At 48.5% G+C, this 18,051-nt stretch overlaps 1 protein-coding gene across 5 annotated transcripts in view; it reads left to right on the forward strand.

Moving 5' to 3' along the window:
* The window catches only part of fgfr1a (fibroblast growth factor receptor 1a), a 38,333-nt gene extending 21,565 nt beyond the window's left edge, over window positions 1-16,768 (forward strand). For 2 of the 5 annotated variants that reach the window (XM_072704550.1, XM_072704553.1), the window contains exons 5-18: window positions 150-322; window positions 3,664-3,787; window positions 5,470-5,660; window positions 6,597-6,747; window positions 10,454-10,650; window positions 11,096-11,241; window positions 11,470-11,591; window positions 11,864-11,974; window positions 12,779-12,969; window positions 13,097-13,219; window positions 14,194-14,264; window positions 14,709-14,846; window positions 15,090-15,195; window positions 15,506-16,768. In XM_072704550.1, coding sequence (XP_072560651.1) covers window positions 150-322; window positions 3,664-3,787; window positions 5,470-5,660; window positions 6,597-6,747; window positions 10,454-10,650; window positions 11,096-11,241; window positions 11,470-11,591; window positions 11,864-11,974; window positions 12,779-12,969; window positions 13,097-13,219; window positions 14,194-14,264; window positions 14,709-14,846; window positions 15,090-15,195; window positions 15,506-15,682 — 2,021 coding nt within the window. In that variant the 3' untranslated portion in view covers window positions 15,683-16,768. Of the gene's footprint in view, window positions 1-149; window positions 323-3,663; window positions 3,788-5,469; window positions 5,661-6,596; window positions 6,748-7,522; window positions 7,668-10,453; window positions 10,651-11,095; window positions 11,242-11,469; window positions 11,592-11,863; window positions 11,975-12,778; window positions 12,970-13,096; window positions 13,220-14,193; window positions 14,265-14,708; window positions 14,847-15,089; window positions 15,196-15,505 lie in introns of all 5 variants that reach the window. The other 3 variants (XM_072704557.1, XM_072704556.1, XM_072704558.1) reach the window with 3 other exon arrangements.
* Window positions 16,769-18,051: the final 1,283 nt, after the last annotated feature.

The following is an 18,051-nucleotide window of genomic DNA, read 5'->3' on the forward strand; positions in this document are numbered from 1 at the left end:
TGCATCTTGAGAAACACCCCTATAGTGATATGCTAACCGTTGTCACATTAGCACATTGACTGTCATGACGAGTCATTCAGCGTAAAGTGCTGGAGGTTCAGGGTTCTGCGTCTAGGGTAATGAGACGGAAATCGGTTTTGGCTCCTCAGCCATGCCCCCCCAGTGGGCCCAGCCGGAGAAGATGGAGAAGAAGCTGCACGCCGTGCCGGCCAGCAAGACCGTTAAGTTCCGATGCCAGGCAAATGGGAATCCCAGCCCCACGCTCAAGTGGTTCAAGAACGGCAAGGAATTCAAGAGGGACCAGCGCATTGGCGGCTTCAAGGTATGGTGGAGTCACTAGGCGTCTTCCAGCTTGGCCTGGGGGGTGCAGGGGGCTTCTGGGAGCCCGACATGCCACTCCCGTTTACTCAGATGGGGCAGGATGCAGTACAAACCGTTTCCCTCATACCAGGAGGCTTGTGTCTCTGTGGGGGTGACTGGCTATGGGCTCCTGGATTCCTCGAGTGCCGGTAAGGCTGCACACACTTGGCACGGCTGTAGTAACCCATGGTTAATGGTTTTTCATCAGTAGTTATATTTGTTTATCTAGTATTTAATGAAATCAAAGATACTTTTTATACCTTGAAAAGCATTCACATTCCAACAAAACATTTCAACGAAAGGAAAAGATGTAAATTTTCTATCAAATGTCACACCAAGTATCTAAAACATGTTATTGTTGAGGATTTTGACCTTTTACAACCATGTCTAATAATGTAATTTAAATCCAGAAATTTCCTGCCGGCTGAGATTTTATTGTTTTTGATGCCCCGATGTGTGTTTAGTATGATTATAAAGCAGCATTTCTTGCTGATTGGAGACATGCATGGGTGTTTGTGGCCTTTAGGCTGCCCCCAGTGGCCAGGTGGAGAATGAGAGGTCAGGAGGGAGCGGTGACGCCGTCAGTATGCTGCTAGGGATCTGTTACAGACCATTACCGCAGCGCTAACTCTTTCCAGAGTGGGGAAACATCAAAGAATGGGCCTGAAATCAAAAGCCGGCAGAAGCCTTTGACTGTGTTTTCCTGCTGCTGCGCTGGTGTGCGCTACGTGATCGAGGTGTTATGGGCTTAGCTGTGGGTTTAAAATAAAATGCAAACTGCAAGCAGGTGATGCTAATGCATTAGCATGGGCAGGAAGTGTGCTTCTGAATATGGATGCAGGTAATCGGGAGAGATTTAAGGCATCTGTGGCCTAAGACTCCCAGACAGCCATGTTATGGGGTGGGGGCTGATTCATGTAACTGTTTTGATAGCCTTGCTTACTCTCACGGTCCCAAGTGGTTGTGGTAAAGATGGTAAATCAGCCTAGGCCAAAGAGCGTGCCCCCAGAGATTGGTTTTAGCCCTTCTTGCACATGGCCCAGAGGCAGGGCTCCTCCTCCCATCGGCTTTATTTGACCAATCACGGTTGGGCAGCATGCGGGTGGGGGAGGAACCAGCCAAGGCTGGATAGCAGCCAGCCAAAGGGAACATGGAGTGCTCTCCCAGGCACACGGCTCTTTGGAGGGCCTTCAGGATGAGGAAGTTCTTGTTGGCTGGCGAGCCTGGCGCTCTGACGTGGCTTGGCTTCTCTCGCTATGAAGGACGTGAGCCTCCTGCGGAGGGACCTCCTGAACACAGTCTGGAACCGCAATACCGAGGCTCTTTGGGGGAGGGGGGGAGGGGGGGGTTGCTTGCAACCGTGGTGACGGATATGCTTAGCTGTGCACGGTGACCCTGCCCCAGAATCTGGTTTTCTCATCAAGGTGTCATCCAACCCGTGCCCCCCCCTCGCACCCCCCCCCACCTGGGGCCCATTAAAACACTTCCTATCTTCCGAGCAGACTCTCCTAGGCAGTTCGTATACTTTTCACCATATGGTTCCTGTTTTCCAGTCAAGGTGCAAAGGTGTGCTCTGGTGGTTAGGGATATCTTGCCACCCCCCACACACGTGCTTGTACACACAATTTACTAAGTATGGCTCCATTGTTTTCATACCTCAAATATACAGGGACAGGACAGCACCAGAAATAAACCACCATGTGCATTAAACATAGACCCTCACATATGGCAGCGGTAAGACCCTCTGTGCCCCCCTCTGCATTTCGGGTTTCTAAATTAGGGGAATTGCTCAGGCATAAAGCCTTTGTGTTTGTGCCGGCTCCCCAGCTTTTGCAAAAGGTTCCAAATCCCGCCGTTTCCTGAGCGCCTGATCCGTCGGACCGCGCCTCTCTTTGATCTTGTCGGTTTTTTCTGGCTTTGAGAGATTACTTTTGTTTTATTCCTAAGTGAAGATGTTTCATCAACATGTTGGTTGACTAAACCCCTTTTAAAAAAACAACATGGAATTATTTGGTCGTAATTATATTTTTTGATTGAACACTTATGGTTCACTTAAATGACTCTCATTTAAGACGAAACTTGACATCTCACATTATGAGATGCAGAAACCAGTTATATTGGATCAAGGACTACAAATATACCAGTGGATATTTTGTGGAAGGACATGGGATGTGGTTAAGACTTTGGCCCCTGGTTTCTGCTGTGTGCTGCAGACGTCTACTCCTAATGTGCTTATAGCCCCCCCCCCCCCCCCCCCCCCCACCATGAAGATATTAAGAAGGGTTAAGGAATCTGTCATCTGTATGCAGTGTCATGCGCGACTGCAGAGAACTGAAGTTAAGCTGTGCAGATGTGTCCCTTTATGATTACCATGCCTCCCACATTTAATTTTCATGCATTTAAGCATCATCTACTAGAGGAATTGCCACATGGTACAACAGTACAGAAGTGAAGGGATGTTCATGTAGCTATAGGGAATAGTGAAATATGAATAATGATATTACTAAAAATCTTTTAACTTAACTGGCTGTTGGCTGAACATTCACAGGCACAGAGGTGCCTGCCCAGAGCTGGGGGTCATGACCGGCAGGTCTAATGATAAGAACTCTGTTTATCTCATGGCGAAAATCTATAAATCGGGGCTCTGTGGAGCTGTTTGCGGCTTGAGGTCATGCTCAGTTTACACTAACAGCAGAATGTTCTCACTCACTGAATTAGCTACCTAATTATCCCATCTCACTCACCGATAGTCGCTTTTGCTGTTCACTTCAAATTAAAGACGTCCCTGCAACCTGATTTTCACATATAGAATATTTTTTATTTTGTGGAGAGTTTTTTTAAGCCCATTGCTCACAGTCCTGGGTATTGTTTTTACATAAATTTCTTTTTGCCAGTTATTTGCCAAGAGTATGAGTGATTTGAGCTTTGATAACCAGATGAGAAAATGAGGTACCAGTATATTTTGCAATGCATCAGAATAGCATTTTAATAGTTAATTTACTGAATTTTGTTCTTTTAAGCTCACATTCTTGGTGTCCGCATTCATTCTACGTTGATTCTCAAATTAGAAGAAGCTGCAATCTCATGATGTCAGGCTGATGTCATGATGGCTTGAACGTTTGTTTTCAGCGTTTCTCCACAGGATATTAATTGTACAGTGAGTTTTCCAGCAGGTGTTCAGAGGAGTGTTCAGGCTTATCAGCAGAGGTCGTCATCCAGCCGGTTCTCTGCTGGTCATCCCTCCCTGCTGCGGCCTCTGACCGCCCACAAGTGTGCGCTGACACTCCCTGTCTTCTGCCTTAGGTCCGAGAGCATGTTTGGACCATAATCATGGAGTCCGTGGTGCCCTCGGACAAGGGGAACTACACCTGCGTGGTGGAGAACAAATATGGCAGCATCAACCACACCTACCAGCTCGACGTCGTCGGTCAGTTCCTGTCCTCCAAGTCGCTCTACTCACTTTTTTGTCGTTGCCCTCCCCCTCAACCCGACCTCTATGCTGATTCCCTCCTGCATGATGGAGTGATGCAACTCCTACATCATGAGATCCTACTGAGGAGCGCTAGTCTGACACGTCACCTTAAGTCACAGTGTTTCATCTGCGGTTCCAGATGTTGCCCTTTAAAATAAGGGAGTATCCTTAAGAATCTCCTCCTTTCACAGCTCAGCTGAGAGTGATTCAGGATATGCCTGAAGACCAGGTACCTCATTTGAATGAGTGTTACATTTATATAGTGCTTTTCAAAACACCATAAGTGCTTCACAGAACCAATGGGGAGCCACTCGAACCACCATCACTGTGTAGCCCCCACCTGGATGATGCAATGGTAGCCGTTCTGCCCCAGTCCTCCCACCATACAGTAACTGAGGTGGTGAAGGGGCAGGAGAGAATTCACCAATTAGATACAGGGGATGATTAGGAAGCCAGATTTGATAGGGCCACAGTGGGCAATTTTAGCCAGGACATCGGGGCACCACCCCTACTCTTTCAGAAGATGCCCAGGGATCTTTAATGACCACAGAGAGCCAGAACCTCGTTTTTTTACATCCCATCCAAAGGAGGGCACCATTTTTGGCTCATCAAACTGCGTAAATTTGATTATGAAAAATATGTACGCACAAAAAGAAAAAATACATACGCGCAACAACATTCACATTTACACACGAGTACACAAATTTCTCCTCGATATGCATATGGGCACAAGCTTGCATCCCTGCCTAACTGCCGCCCAGAAATATCCATAAATGGTCAATGCAAGTGAATTGGATGCTCATATAATATGCAAATCAAGAATTTCTGGTTGCAAAGTCCGACGACAGCGACTATAAATGGGGGAAAAAAAATCAAGAAGGGGAATTTTGAAAAATGTGATGTAGAAGCAACACCGAATGTCATTTTGAGGGCCTCAGCAATTTATCACAAACAAGAAAATCTATACGGACATTATTAATGATTTATCACACACACGTATTTACAGTATTTGAAATCGCAAATGAAATTCTTAAAAGCAAATAAATAATCTTTGGCTCATAAAAAAAGAATCCTGGTAGAATAAAATAATGATAATAAATAATTTTTCATTTTTCATGTGGTTGATGGTATGAATGGGCGCCGTGTGGGCAGTTATTTCCCAGTTCCCCGCTTTAGAGTGGGAGTTGCCTTTTCCCAGTTTTGTCTGAAATGTTGTGTAAACCACCACCTGTGTTTTTCGTAAGTCCATCCATTTTCTGAAACCGCGTGTCCTATTCAGAGACGTGGGCGGTCCAGAGCTTATCCCAGAGGCTACGGGTGCAAGGCAGGGAACAACCCAGTATACACATTATCTCCTATGAAGTTTTGGGCTTCCCCTGCACCATTATGTGAAGCGAGGGTGCTCCTTGTCTGTGACTGTGTGGGTACAAGCAGGAGGAATTTCCCTTACCTGCCCCTCCCCCCAACACCTCAACCAACTCACCTCTGTTTACTTTTCACAGATTTCCACTGCTGTGTATTCAAACATCATGAGCCTAATGGTCTGTTCCCATGAAATCCACCCTTTCATAGTCACATAGTAACTATTTCCTCTTTTTTTTTGCGTGTCGCCCCTCCCCCCTACCTGACGTGCACAGAGCGCTCCCCCCACCGGCCCATCCTCCAAGCTGGGCTGCCGGCCAATCGTACGGCAGTAGTGGGCAGTGACGTGGAGTTTGTCTGCAAGGTGTTCAGCGACCCCCAACCTCACATCCAGTGGCTGAAGCACATCGAGGTCAACGGCAGCCGCGTTGGCCCCGACGGCCTGCCTTACGTGCGCATCCTCAAGGTAGGGGCCCTTGCATTGCATTGTGGGAAATCGCCGATAAGCTGAGATATGTAGCGTGTAGTTCATGAGAGTCTCCATTATCCCCAAAGGAAATTAGTTCAGCAAAGGAGACACACGTGAGTGAATATGCATTACCAGTCAAATGTCTGGAGACACCTGCTGAAAATCATTGTTTTTCATCAAGAGAATGACCCTAAGCACGCCAGTATTATCTTGTGAACAAGAAATTGAGGCCTGAGACAGATGACCTGGCCCCCACAATCCCCCAACTCTATGGAGCTGGTTCGGCATGAGTTGGATTGAAAAGTAAGAGCAAGACGGCCAACTTGTGCCCAGAACTTGTGGAAACTCCTTCAGGACGGTTGGAGAAGCGTTCCAGGTGGCTACATCTGGAAGCTGGTTGAAAGAATGCCAACATTCTGCAATGGTGTCATTGGAGTAGAAGGGGGCTACTTTGAAGAGTCTAAAACTTGACATTTTTTCTTTTGGTCTTTGCTTTTTGGTTATTGATACATTGCCTCGAGGTCTTGTACTGTATGGTGAATAACAGCTGAGATAGAGACAAATGTGTTAAATGCAGGTGTGTCCAGACATTTGACAAGTAATATATTTACTTATTTAGTAGCTATTTCTTGCATATTTAGGAATTATTTATCTGCACTGTGGTTCAGTTCCGTGCAGAGGCTGGGACGCTGCATCCCAGTCACATGATTTCACACCCTTCTTGATCTGTATTGGCTGAAACCACAATCTGCAGCGTACGCTAGCAGTCAGTCCGATCTCATGTCCCTTTTTGTGCACAGTCACAACAAGCTGTGAGAGTGTCACTGTATAGGAAATGACCTCACGGCCCATCTTCCCCCCCGGCCTTCACCCACCCGCCATCGGACGCCGCTGACCTGTGACCTTGTAAAAAGATGTTTTTCTTATTTCCAGCACTCGGGGGTTAATAGTCTGGACACTCAGGTGCTGACCCTCTACAATGTGACGGAGGAGGAGAGCGGGGAGTATGTATGTAAAGTGTCCAATTATATAGGAGAGGCCAATCAGTCGGCCTGGCTGACTGTCTCCAGGCACGAAGCACAAGGTAACCACCTGGAGGAGATGCACAGACAGACAGACAGACAGACAGAGAGAGACAGACAGGCAGACAGAGAGAGAGACAGGCAGACAGGCACAGCCGGGACACGGACAGAGGAATGCTGTTGTGACAGACTCAGCTGCTTTTCTCCCCCCTCCCTCCTCACCTTGGTGTTTCTGACCATGACGCCATGGAAAACCCCAGCAGAGCTGTTGAAGTGTTTTGATCCTTGATTTCACTTCTTCCCATCCATCTCCCCTCCCCGGGCTGTCCTGCCCCCAGCCGCTGTCTTCCCCCCATGCTCTCCCCCACTCTCTCTCTCCATTGCCCTCCTAAAAAGGCCATGCAGACCTTCTCTGCTCTTTGCTGCTCTTCAGCTCTCACTCACTGAATTCCTTCATCGTCTCTCCCCCTCCCCTCCTCATCTGTGCCCGATCCTGAGTGAGTGATGCTCTGCTCTGCTGGGTACCATTCCATGTAGCCCATCTCCCGCATGTTGAGATGGCACCAGAGCCTCCTCCTGAAACGGTGACGGGTCAGTGTAGCGTCCATTAGGCCCCCCCGCGCTCTAACTCGCTCCTCCACTAACCGGGCGTTGGGTGGAATCTCGCAGGATTACCTTGCAGGCTGGGGGGGGGGGAGCGGTGAGATGGGGCCACCCTCACTCAGTCCCGCCCCCTCGTTGGACCATCGGACTGCACCTCCTTTTCTGTCTTATTTTCTTCTCATGCTATTTTCTCCTGGGCCTTTTGTCGGGTCTGCTTCCATTGTTCTTTTCTAGAGTGCTGGCCTTAACACCACGGACAAGGAAATGGAAGTTCTCCAGCTACGGAATGTGTCTTTTGATGACGCGGGGGAATATACCTGTTTGGCGGGCAATTCTATCGGGTATTCTCACCACTCTGCATGGTTGACCGTTTTTAAAGGTATAAATGGTTCGGCTCCTTCTCTTGACTTCCTTCCTCTCCTAAACCTTCCGCTCGCCCTCCTCCCTTCCCTCCACGTTGGCCTGAACTTGACGTTGGTCCATTAAGCTGTGGTTTTGAGATGGTTTGAATGGCACTTATGGATGTAAGGGTTTAACTTCAGACTTGGGTTCAGGTGCAGTAACCAGCACTGCTGTTTGTTTGAGGGAGGAAAGCTCACAATGGAGAACATCATGGACCTCAGCAACATCATGTGGTATCCTGGTGATTCTAGTAGGTCCTACAGCTTCAGACTGAAAGGCAGTATTAGTGCATGTTCATTTTCTTCTCTTTAATATAATTTAATAGATCCTGTTAATAGGTTATATTTTGAAGGATAATTCTAAGTACAAGACTTTCTTGAAGCCTATGAAGATGTCATAGTGTCTAAGCAGCAATGGACTATATCATCAGAACAGCTTTCTTGAAGGTCGTTTGTGGACCTGGTAGGGATCATTAACTTGCCTAATTTGGTAATGAGGATATTACCAATAACTCCATTTTACATTGTGAAATGGTGAGTGAGAAAATCGCTGAACATTCATGACAAATGGAGCAAATTGGCAGGAGACGATAACCTTCAATTCTTCCAAGAGCAGGTGGTATTGATATCAAGAGGAACTGTATTTGCAGACAGTGTTTATTCTGTATGGAGTCAAAATGCAAATTGAAACTGATCTTTTAAAATGCTGTTGCATGGAATAGCGATTAGTTTTCGGAGCACACACATGCATCCTGTTTTGTGGCAGGTTGCTTGGTAAGTGTTACCCTGGTAACTCTGAGTTTGCTGAAGGCGCTGCACCTGGTCGATGGAGTGACTTCTTGGTCTCCCAGTAGGAATCTCGTAAACCAGGGTGGAGAATGAGGTCAGGGTGGGATACAACAGCCAGCCATGTTTTTGCAGTTCCTTCGAAAAATTAATTTCTTGAGTGGCATTCCCTGCTAATTTATAACTGCAGGCTAAAAGATGCCTTTTTTTTGTTTAAAAACTGCTGTCTAGTTATGCACGACACTCAACAAAAGTAGCCTTCTGCTAAATCTGTTTTGTCAGTTCTTTGAGGGAGCAGTAATTGTCAGTGCAGTCAGGCCATCATGTTGGAATCTAACCAGCCCTACCTTTCCTGAACCTCCTCCTAACATTCCCTGTCCTAGCTGAGATGGGACACGATTCTCATGTCTCCCTTTTCTTCAATGAAACCACTGCTAGTCAGACCCTCCTATGGAAAGTTGCAGTGTGCAAAACTGTAGTTGCTCAAGACCCACTGTAACATTACAGTGTGAAATGAATCCTAGGAAAGTCGTTCATTTCTGATAACCTTACAGGACTAAGGAGTTTTATAATGCAACTGTATTTAGCATAAACTTGAACAAGTCATTTGAAAACATTAATGTTATTTGTCAAACTTTTTCTTGTTCACTGTAAATTTCCCTGAGAGTTTGACAAGGCTGGCGGTTTTATTCAGATTCTTCCTATCTTGATTGAACATTTTTTGTGTGTGTGTGTTTGTGTTTGATCATACGACTGTTTTGTGATAAAAGCCTTGAATAGTCAACCCCACTGATATCATTTCCTGCTGTGAAATGAACCTCAGTGTGCTCTTCAAGGTTGGCTTCGATAATTGGTCTCCCTTCTCTGGGAGTTCAAATCCCGGTCAGGAATTTGAACGTTTTAGTCCAATTATCAGCTCATTTGTTGAGCCTTGAAACACAAGTGGAGATCTTCCGTGTTGTTGGTGTTGGTGTAGCATTAATGTTGGTGTCCTTCAAAGGGAGAAGCAACAGTGCGAGACCTTCCACCTTTTTTTTTTTTTTTTATCTTCTTAAGTCTCAATTGATTACCATTCAGTGACAGCACTCCGGAAATACAACAACCAGTTATGCATTATAATAAGTCAAACCTGGAAATACTGGGAATATATGACATTTTGTATCACCAACCAGCACTCAAGAGCCACATTTCTAAATTGATGAATTTTACGTACTATTTACAGAGTAATAAAAAATACATAAGGGAGATTGATTGAGAAGCATTACTTCTGATATGTTGTGCTAATTTTAAGGTTCAGTCTTTTGATTTTATGCGTGTAAATGTTTTGACTGTGTTATTGAGCGCTTATGTGTAATTGCTAATCTATTAAAAACAGGACCCGCCGTTTCCTGAATTCTATGAACATACAGAATCTAAATCAGTCCAAAGTTCCATCTGAATCTTATGAATTCCATATGCTCTTCCTATATTTATCAGAAGGAGCTTCTTGGAGCCTTTCTGTCTGAATGCCCCCGAACCGCCTAGCGGGCGGCACCCAGGGGCGGCACCCAGGGGCGGCACCCAGTGGCACGTGGTTCTTGCTTGGTCGGTTTACCACTCGTAGCTCTTGGGATGCCTCATGACTGGACTGGCCTGTTTCTTACTCGGGGGGGGGGGGGGTCGCCAGCACATCTCAGTGCCAGGGAACCAGAAGTGAAATCCGGCACCACAATGGGGCCGTTATTGTGGCACAATAGGATTTTGTTCTGTGCTTGGCGGCCTTTGCGCCGAGGGTCCTGGTTTTAATGCATGAGAGATGGCAGGGCGCCGCGCGTGTGCACCAGTGTGCTCTGCACTCGCCTTCTTCAGCCCTGCCTCCTCTCTGTGGGGGGTGCTTGTGTGCCGTCGGAGGGGAGGGGGCGTGACCTTACTATAGCTTTGTTTACGATGTCACGTGCTTTGTCTCGATTAATCCCTCCCCCTCAATCTGCATGGTTAGCCACGCCCCCCTCACCAGTGCCCACCCAGACCTACCTGGAGGTGCTGATCTACTGCGTGGGATTCTTCCTCATCTGCGTCATGGTGGTGGTCGCCATCATATTCAAGATACGCAGCACCTCCAAGAAAAGCGACTTCAACAGCCAGCTGGCCGTGCACAAGCTGGCTAAGAGCATCCCACTGCGCAGACAGGTAACAGAAAGTAGATGGGGGGTTTAAACTCTTACTTCCCCTGCTTCCTCAGCTTCCACTTCCCTCCAAAAAGTCCCTCTGCAGCACTCAGAGTAACACCCCTCCCCTCCCCCCCCCCAACATATTTTTTATTTTCATTATTTCTAGCGCATGATTCATTCTTATTCATGGATGCACTAATTATATGGCCTTTCTCTGTGGGGATGGATGTGCTTATGGCTCTTTTAATCAGGCAGGCAGTTCTCCGCAAACACCAAAGGCGTGACAGGTACGAGCAGAAGGCAGACTCTCATTATCCTCCTTCAGCAAAGTGGCCTCCTCTGTCTCGGTGCTACTTATAACTTCCTCCTGTCTCCTCCTACACCCGCTGCCCTGGCCGGACGTGGCTTTACGCTGCCCCCCCTATCTCGCCCCCGGTCTCGGACGATGACCTTGTGGTCTACGCTTGCAGGTGTCGGTGGACTCCAGTTCCTCCCTGAACTCGGGGGTGATGCTGGTCCGTCCCTCGCGCCTCTCCTCCAGCGGCCTGCCCATGCTGTCCGGCGTCTCGGAGTACGAGCTGCCGCAGGATCCCCGCTGGGAGGTGCCGCGCGACAGGTGGGGGAAGAGCTGGAGCCGCTCCCAATTTACTGATTAAAATACACCCTGAAATATTTACCGCATATTATTGTGAATTTGTGCAATGATATATAGACACCCTGAAATATTTACCGTATGTTATTGTGAATTTGTGCACTACAAATTGAAAAGCAAGCCCCGAATTTCTGCGTCATGCTGCAGTTTCCCGGCCGCTAATGAGCTTCATATTCCCTGTCCTTCCTACAGGCTGGTGCTTGGGAAGCCCCTTGGGGAGGGATGCTTTGGCCAGGTGATGATGGGAGAGGCCATTGGACTGGACAAGGAGAAACCCAACCGAGTGACCAAGGTGGCCGTTAAGATGCTGAAATGTAAGCAGAGCAGAGACTCGCCGACCGAAAACATCACAACAATGCGATGATTTACTTAGTTTGAAATGTAGACCTTCATTCGGACGCATTTTGTAGATTTTGTAGATTCCAAAGGTGGTACAAAACATGAGTTATGACATTATATGCAAAAATAATCAGAGGGTGGATTTGTTCCTTTAGCTGTCGTACATTGTGACGTGTTGGTGTGGAGTTAGCACACGTATGTGGGTTTGATGGAAACCCCGCATGCCACCCGTCTTCTGTCTCTCCAGCCGACGCGACCGAGAAGGACCTGTCAGACCTCATTTCTGAGATGGAGATGATGAAGATCATCGGGAAGCACAAGAACATCATCAACCTGCTGGGTTCCTGCACCCAGGATGGTGAGTTCTGGGGGAGGGGGGGGGTGTTCAAGGACGTTAAAGGGCGTCTTCTGACACAGTGCGGCTTGGAAGACGAATGAAGCGGGAGGAGGGGGGAGAAGCATGTGATGCTTTTTCAGAGCCGCATGTTTACAGCGAGAACTTCAGCCTCCAGACATTATCCAGTGTCCTGTTCTTCAGATCTCAGGTAACCGTCAAACCCTGACCCTTCTCAGCCCAGCACCCCCCCCCCCCCTCCCCCCCAGCCTTTGTCATGCTCTCTGGGTAGTTCTTCTCTAGGTTTAACTTGCCAAGGTCCTGTTATCCAGGCTCTGAATCATTTAACTTGAACCTTTCTGGTTTGGCGTGGAGCCTTTTCCACACACGTTGGCTGTAAAGTTTTTCTCTCTCTCCCTCTGTCTTCTCCTTAGTTTTCATTGGAAAGGAAACAAAAAATCTTGTTATAGGGCCCCGGTAGGGATTCTGCTGAACGAGATCTTTCCCTGTTCTTTGGCTCGTGTTGAAGGGAGCTGATCTGATTCAGCGTGACAGTTCCTTCCCCTCTCCTCACGCTGCTGCTCAGAGCTGAGCTGTGTGTGTGCTTATTGGAAGATGCAGCGTCCGTAGGTGGTGCTGAGATCTCCACCTAAACCTCTGATGTTATTCCTGTTTGCTGTTTGCATCACTGGTCTGCAGCACATATGACCCAATTTGTGCCCCCAAATCTCCACAATGAAATGATTGGTCAGAAATTAGCTGACTCCGCCCTCTTTAATTACCTTGTTTGACAAGTCATGTCTCTGCCATCCCGTCCCGTGTGTGCAGGACCTCTCTACGTGATCGTGGAGTACGCATCCAAAGGCAACCTGAGAGAATACCTTCGAGCCCGCCGCCCCCCCGGCATGGAGTACTGCTACAATCCCGACCAGGTGCCCGTGGAGAACATGTCCATCAAGGATCTCGTCTCCTGCGCCTACCAGGTGGCTCGGGGGATGGAGTATCTCGCTTCCAAAAAGGTGACTGAGCGACCGACGTACTTCAGCCTGACCTGGGGAGTGGGGTGGCGGGATATCTGAGGGTTGCTTTGATTACCCTGAGAGATTAAGAAGTGCATTTACCCCATGGCTGTGTGTGTGTGCGCAGTGTATCCATAGAGACCTGGCCGCTCGCAACGTCCTGGTGACCGAGGACAGCGTGATGAAGATCGCCGACTTCGGCTTGGCCCGTGATATCCACCACATCGATTACTACAAGAAGACCACCAATGTAAGTGCAGCCATAACCATGGTGTATCTTCTGGTGCCGTTTAATCTTCATTTTCACTGCTTTCCTTCACACTTGAAAGTCTTTCCAATGATAGTGAAACTGAGCTGGGGTGGGAAGGGGGGGGGGATAATCGCAGGTGGAGGCCTGTTGTAAGACTATTATGTCCTTGCTAAGGAGATGCTTTCCCTCTGTGTCTATTTCTGTTATCTGGAGCTTCCAGAGCACAGGGGTTCGATACTTATGTAAGCGGCGTTTCTATGTTATTGATGCTCTTGATGTTTCTATGTTATTGATGCTATTGATTTGCTGACGAATAATTGATACCGACTTTAAAAGTTTGCTACGAGAGACTGAGTTTGCAATAAAGATGCTGATAGGAAGAATATGTGTGTGCATCATTTGGGAAATTTGATCCTTTTAAGCGGAGGTGCCATACTAGACAAATCAGGTATTTTTAAGAGGAATCCAGAAGTGTTTGGCTTAGGAACCTATTGTTTTTGAGTATTTTTTCTGTATGTATTCATTTATTTTAATTTTGCATATGTGAAGCACTTTTGGCAGGGTAAGCTGTTTTTAGTGCTATGTAAAATAAGTTACCTTAATTACATAGTAATATTTTTGCACGGCACTGTTTACAGTGTTGTTAAATCTGCTGGGATAATAGGTGATTTTTGTAGTACCAGGAAGAGTTTGCTAATGCAGTATTTCCTTGTAAAGGCAGCAAACTCTCAATCACAAAAGGCGAGTACAAAAGGCTGAACATTATTCTGCTGGCTAGTAAAAAAATATGTATGTAAGACTACGTCTAAGCTGTTCTAGTCCTGTTGACTAGTAGCAGAAATCATTAAGTTCCTTCGCTGGTGCGTTTTATTCTGTCATCCCATGATTATGAACTTTGAGATGTATGCTGACGACCGTGGTACTCTGATATATGGAGACATTCCTCGGTAATGGGGCTTGTGATGTCACCGCAGGGTCGATTGCCTGTGAAGTGGATGGCACCAGAAGCTCTGTTTGACCGGGTATACACACACCAGAGTGACGTGTGAGTATTACATCTGTTTCTGTGTTAACTGGATGGGACACTGCGGGTAGCAGTTAGCCTCAGCGTGAGCGGCGCACTGCGGATAGCAGTTAGCCTCAGCGTGAGCGGCGCACTGCGGATAGCAGTTAGCCTCAGCGTGAGCGGCGCACTGCGGACAGCAGCTAGCCTCAGCGTGAGCGGCGCACTGCGGACAGCAGCTAGCCTCAGCGTGAGCGGCGCACTGCGGACAGCAGCTAGCCTCAGCGTGAGCGGCGCACTGCGGACAGCAGCTAGCCTCAGCGTGAGCGGCGCACTGCGGACAGCAGCTAGCCTCAGCGTGAGCGGCGCACTGCGGACAGCAGCTAGCCTCAGCGTGAGCGGCGCACTGCGGACAGCAGCTAGCCTCAGGTTGACTTGCAGTCTGGCTCTCGTTTGTGCCCTTCTGAGCTGTGTACTTCCCCACAGGTGGTCGTTCGGCGTGCTGCTGTGGGAGATCTTCACGCTGGGCGGCTCCCCATACCCTGGGGTGCCGGTGGAGGAGCTCTTCAAGCTGCTGAAGGAGGGCCACCGCATGGACCGCCCATCCACCTGCACCCACGAGCTGTAAGCGGCACGCCGACTTCTCCCTTTCCCACCAGGGAGATGATGTTTTTATTGAAGCCTGTCATGGCCATAAGACATCATGGCTCAACCGAACATTCGACAGAATTAGCCTGGCATGACGTTCTACCGTTGGCACGGGGGGGTCGGGTGTGATGAATTTATCGTTACTTTTGGGCCTCCCCAGTGCCCCATGTTTACAGCCCCCTCCCTCTGCCTCCTCCCAACCCCGTCCTCTCACTTCAGGTACATGATGATGCGTGACTGCTGGCACGCGGTGCCCTCTCAGAGGCCCACCTTCAAGCAGCTCGTTGAGGACCTGGACCGTATCCTGGTCATGTCGTCCAATCAGGTGTGTTTACCTCCTGTTTCCTCGGCGACCCCCTTGCAGGCATCATCACTATGTCTCCATGTACCAGTTAGCATATTTAATAGGCATTGCTCTAATTCATCCAGTGCAGTAATGGGTGCATGTTTAATTCAGCTAATGCTGCTTGTACTGCAGTGATTAATCACTATGAGGACTCATTACTGTGTTGTCCAGGGAAATGAATCCCAAAAAGGAAATAATAACCCCCTGTCAACAGAGGACAAAAGTTCTTGTTAGCCAGTGAAATTCCATGTAGCAGTGCCCCCCCGTCACCCAGTTCTCGGTTCTGCAGGAGTACCTGGACCTGTCCATGCCCCTGGACCAGTACTCCCCCAGCTACCCCGACACACGTGGCTCCACATGTTCCTCGGGGGAGGACTCCGTGTTCTGCCATGACGCCGGCGCCGAGGAGCCCTGCCTGCCCAAGTTCCCCCCCCAGCCCAACGGGCCGGCCTTCAAGAAGCGCTGACGACCTGATGCCAAAGCGGTCCTCCCCATCATCCTCCTGTTCTCACACCACACTGCCGTGTCTCCATGGGGCCTCCCTGCTGGCCTGGACTCGCATAGAGATGAACCTTTCTATGGGGGGGGGGATGGACCTCACTTTTAAACGTCCACTTTATAATTATGAATTTGAACATTTTGACTGCCTTCGAATAGCCTGGACCTGGACTGAAGGCACTCAGTGGAGCACTCAGAGATGGAGCAGGCGCTGGGGAGGATGGGCTGGGGGGGGGGGGGCGACACTGGGGACAAGTGCCCCTACCCTTGTCCTACCTCCCCATTACAGAGGAGACTCATTCTTTTTGCTCTTCAGACATTTTCTCAAAACAAACAGAGATCCTGCCAAGGAAAACCTTGCACCTTGATTTGCTCCACAGTCGGCCAACACATTTGGACCCAACGGCATTGTGTAAATACAGTTATAAATTTATAAATGAATATATATTTCTTATGTACTCATGTTTATTTTATTTTGTCCCCTCTTTGTACACGGACACCCCCAGTGGAGTAGGGTACGAGTGATGTGACGAATCCCTGCTGAAATTGTATTGACCGTTAACTGGCCAGTTGCCCTGGGTTTGCTTAAAGCCCTAGCTGCTCCAATACAGGTACTCTGTTCTTTAATCACGCTGCACCCTCGCGCTGCCCCAGCGGGATCGTGGACGTCGGACCCAGGGGAGACGCCGGTGGATCCCATATCCCACGTGTGACACGTCCTCAGTCGCCGATGCCTGCTGGTGACAATCCGAGAAGCCGTGTCTCGTGGTGGCAGCGACGATGGTCCGTCTCTGCTTGCATTTCTGTTGTTCTCTGAAAGGCACGATCGACTGTGACCGTCTTGTCTGTTAAGCGTCAGAACGATGTGCATAAAGGAGTTTGGTGCACTTTACTGCTGCATATGTCAAATAGGAGCTGCATGTTTCTGTACCCGCAGAGACCACTAGGGGGCATGCTTCTGGCAGACCTCTGACTTTGGGGCTCTTGCGGGAAATGCTTGTGTCATCGTAAAGGATCATCATAAATAAAGAGCTATTAAAAATTCATTCCCTCAGACTTTTGCAGCATGTAATTATTTTATAAACTGGCCTATAAATATTACCTCTGGAGATGTTAACCGTGTTTACAGGATTTGGTGTGGCGGCCATTTTAACCCCAGGCCTGTTTAGTGTGGGGATGGTGATCCAACATGGCGACGGGTGCCGTCGTCAGAAGAGGTGGCGGCTTGCAGCGAGTGCTCCAGCTGCCTGGGAAAAGAGTGTCGTGGCTTGGGAACTGGCTCAGGAGCCTAGATTACTGCTATTGGCTGAACAGTCACCGTGAAAACGCTCCCCAGCCCAACAGACAGCTGCTTTGGACGGCGTCCGCTGGCCTGCATGACTGAGGGGGTGTTGCGGCTGGACTCACACACATGTGATTCTTTCACGGTTCTGTACCTTTGTGCTCATGGTTGCCCAGAAGGCCTGTCGTCCCCCTATCAGTATCTAACTTCTACTCTTTATTGATTTATTTTTAGTCTTTTTAGACTCAAAGCAAATCGTTATTTTGATAACGGTCGACTATTTCCAGCTGTTACGCTTCTCGACCCTCCATGCCGTGCAGCAAAGCATTTCTTCACATGGTGCGTTTGACCACCGAAGCGTATCTCCTGCTCTCTCTCTACGCTAGAGCACAGACAGGATCCCCCTCCTGCTTATTGCCTCACTCTTTAGGTTAATGCTGCCAGGTGCCCATTGACCTGTTCAAAGTCTAGGCTGTTCCTACCTTTAGACTTACATAGTGATGGATTATCTTTTTAGGAAGTTTCAACTTTTTTGTCTTCAGGCTCGTCTTGTTGTAATACCTTTCATTTACTCATTTTTAGTTTTATCTGATGCCAGGCAGGTTGAAAACTACTTTTTCTGGAAGGTTCCTTTCCAGGAATCATGTGACAGCTTCCTGTTTTACATGTGGGAAAGGTTGTGAATGATTAAGCTTGGCAGGAGTCTGGAGCTGCTTTACCAAAGGTGTGGCCCTCTTCTGGGGGTCTTAGCTTGGGGGTGGCTGGTGCTTCTGGAAGGTTGTGTTATTTCTTGGAAGTCTGAGGTGTTAAAATTGACATCTGCCCCCATCAAGGCCCCGGAGAAGCACGGCTGGGAGGGCGGAGGTCGGGGTTTATGGCCGGTTAATGGCACACGCCTGAGGCTCATAGGACAATTCAGTGGCATTATCACCACCAACAGATGGACCTGTGTCGGTGGGGCATCCCGGTCATGCCGGGGCTCCGCCCCCCTCCCCGATCAGCTGACAGTCACCCTGAAAGTTTATCTGCTGATGAATACGATTTATCTCCTGCTG

This window comes from Paramormyrops kingsleyae, chromosome 2 (genome assembly GCF_048594095.1).
Source record: "Paramormyrops kingsleyae isolate MSU_618 chromosome 2, PKINGS_0.4, whole genome shotgun sequence".
In the NCBI taxonomy this organism is placed as follows: Eukaryota; Metazoa; Chordata; class Actinopteri; order Osteoglossiformes; family Mormyridae; genus Paramormyrops; species Paramormyrops kingsleyae.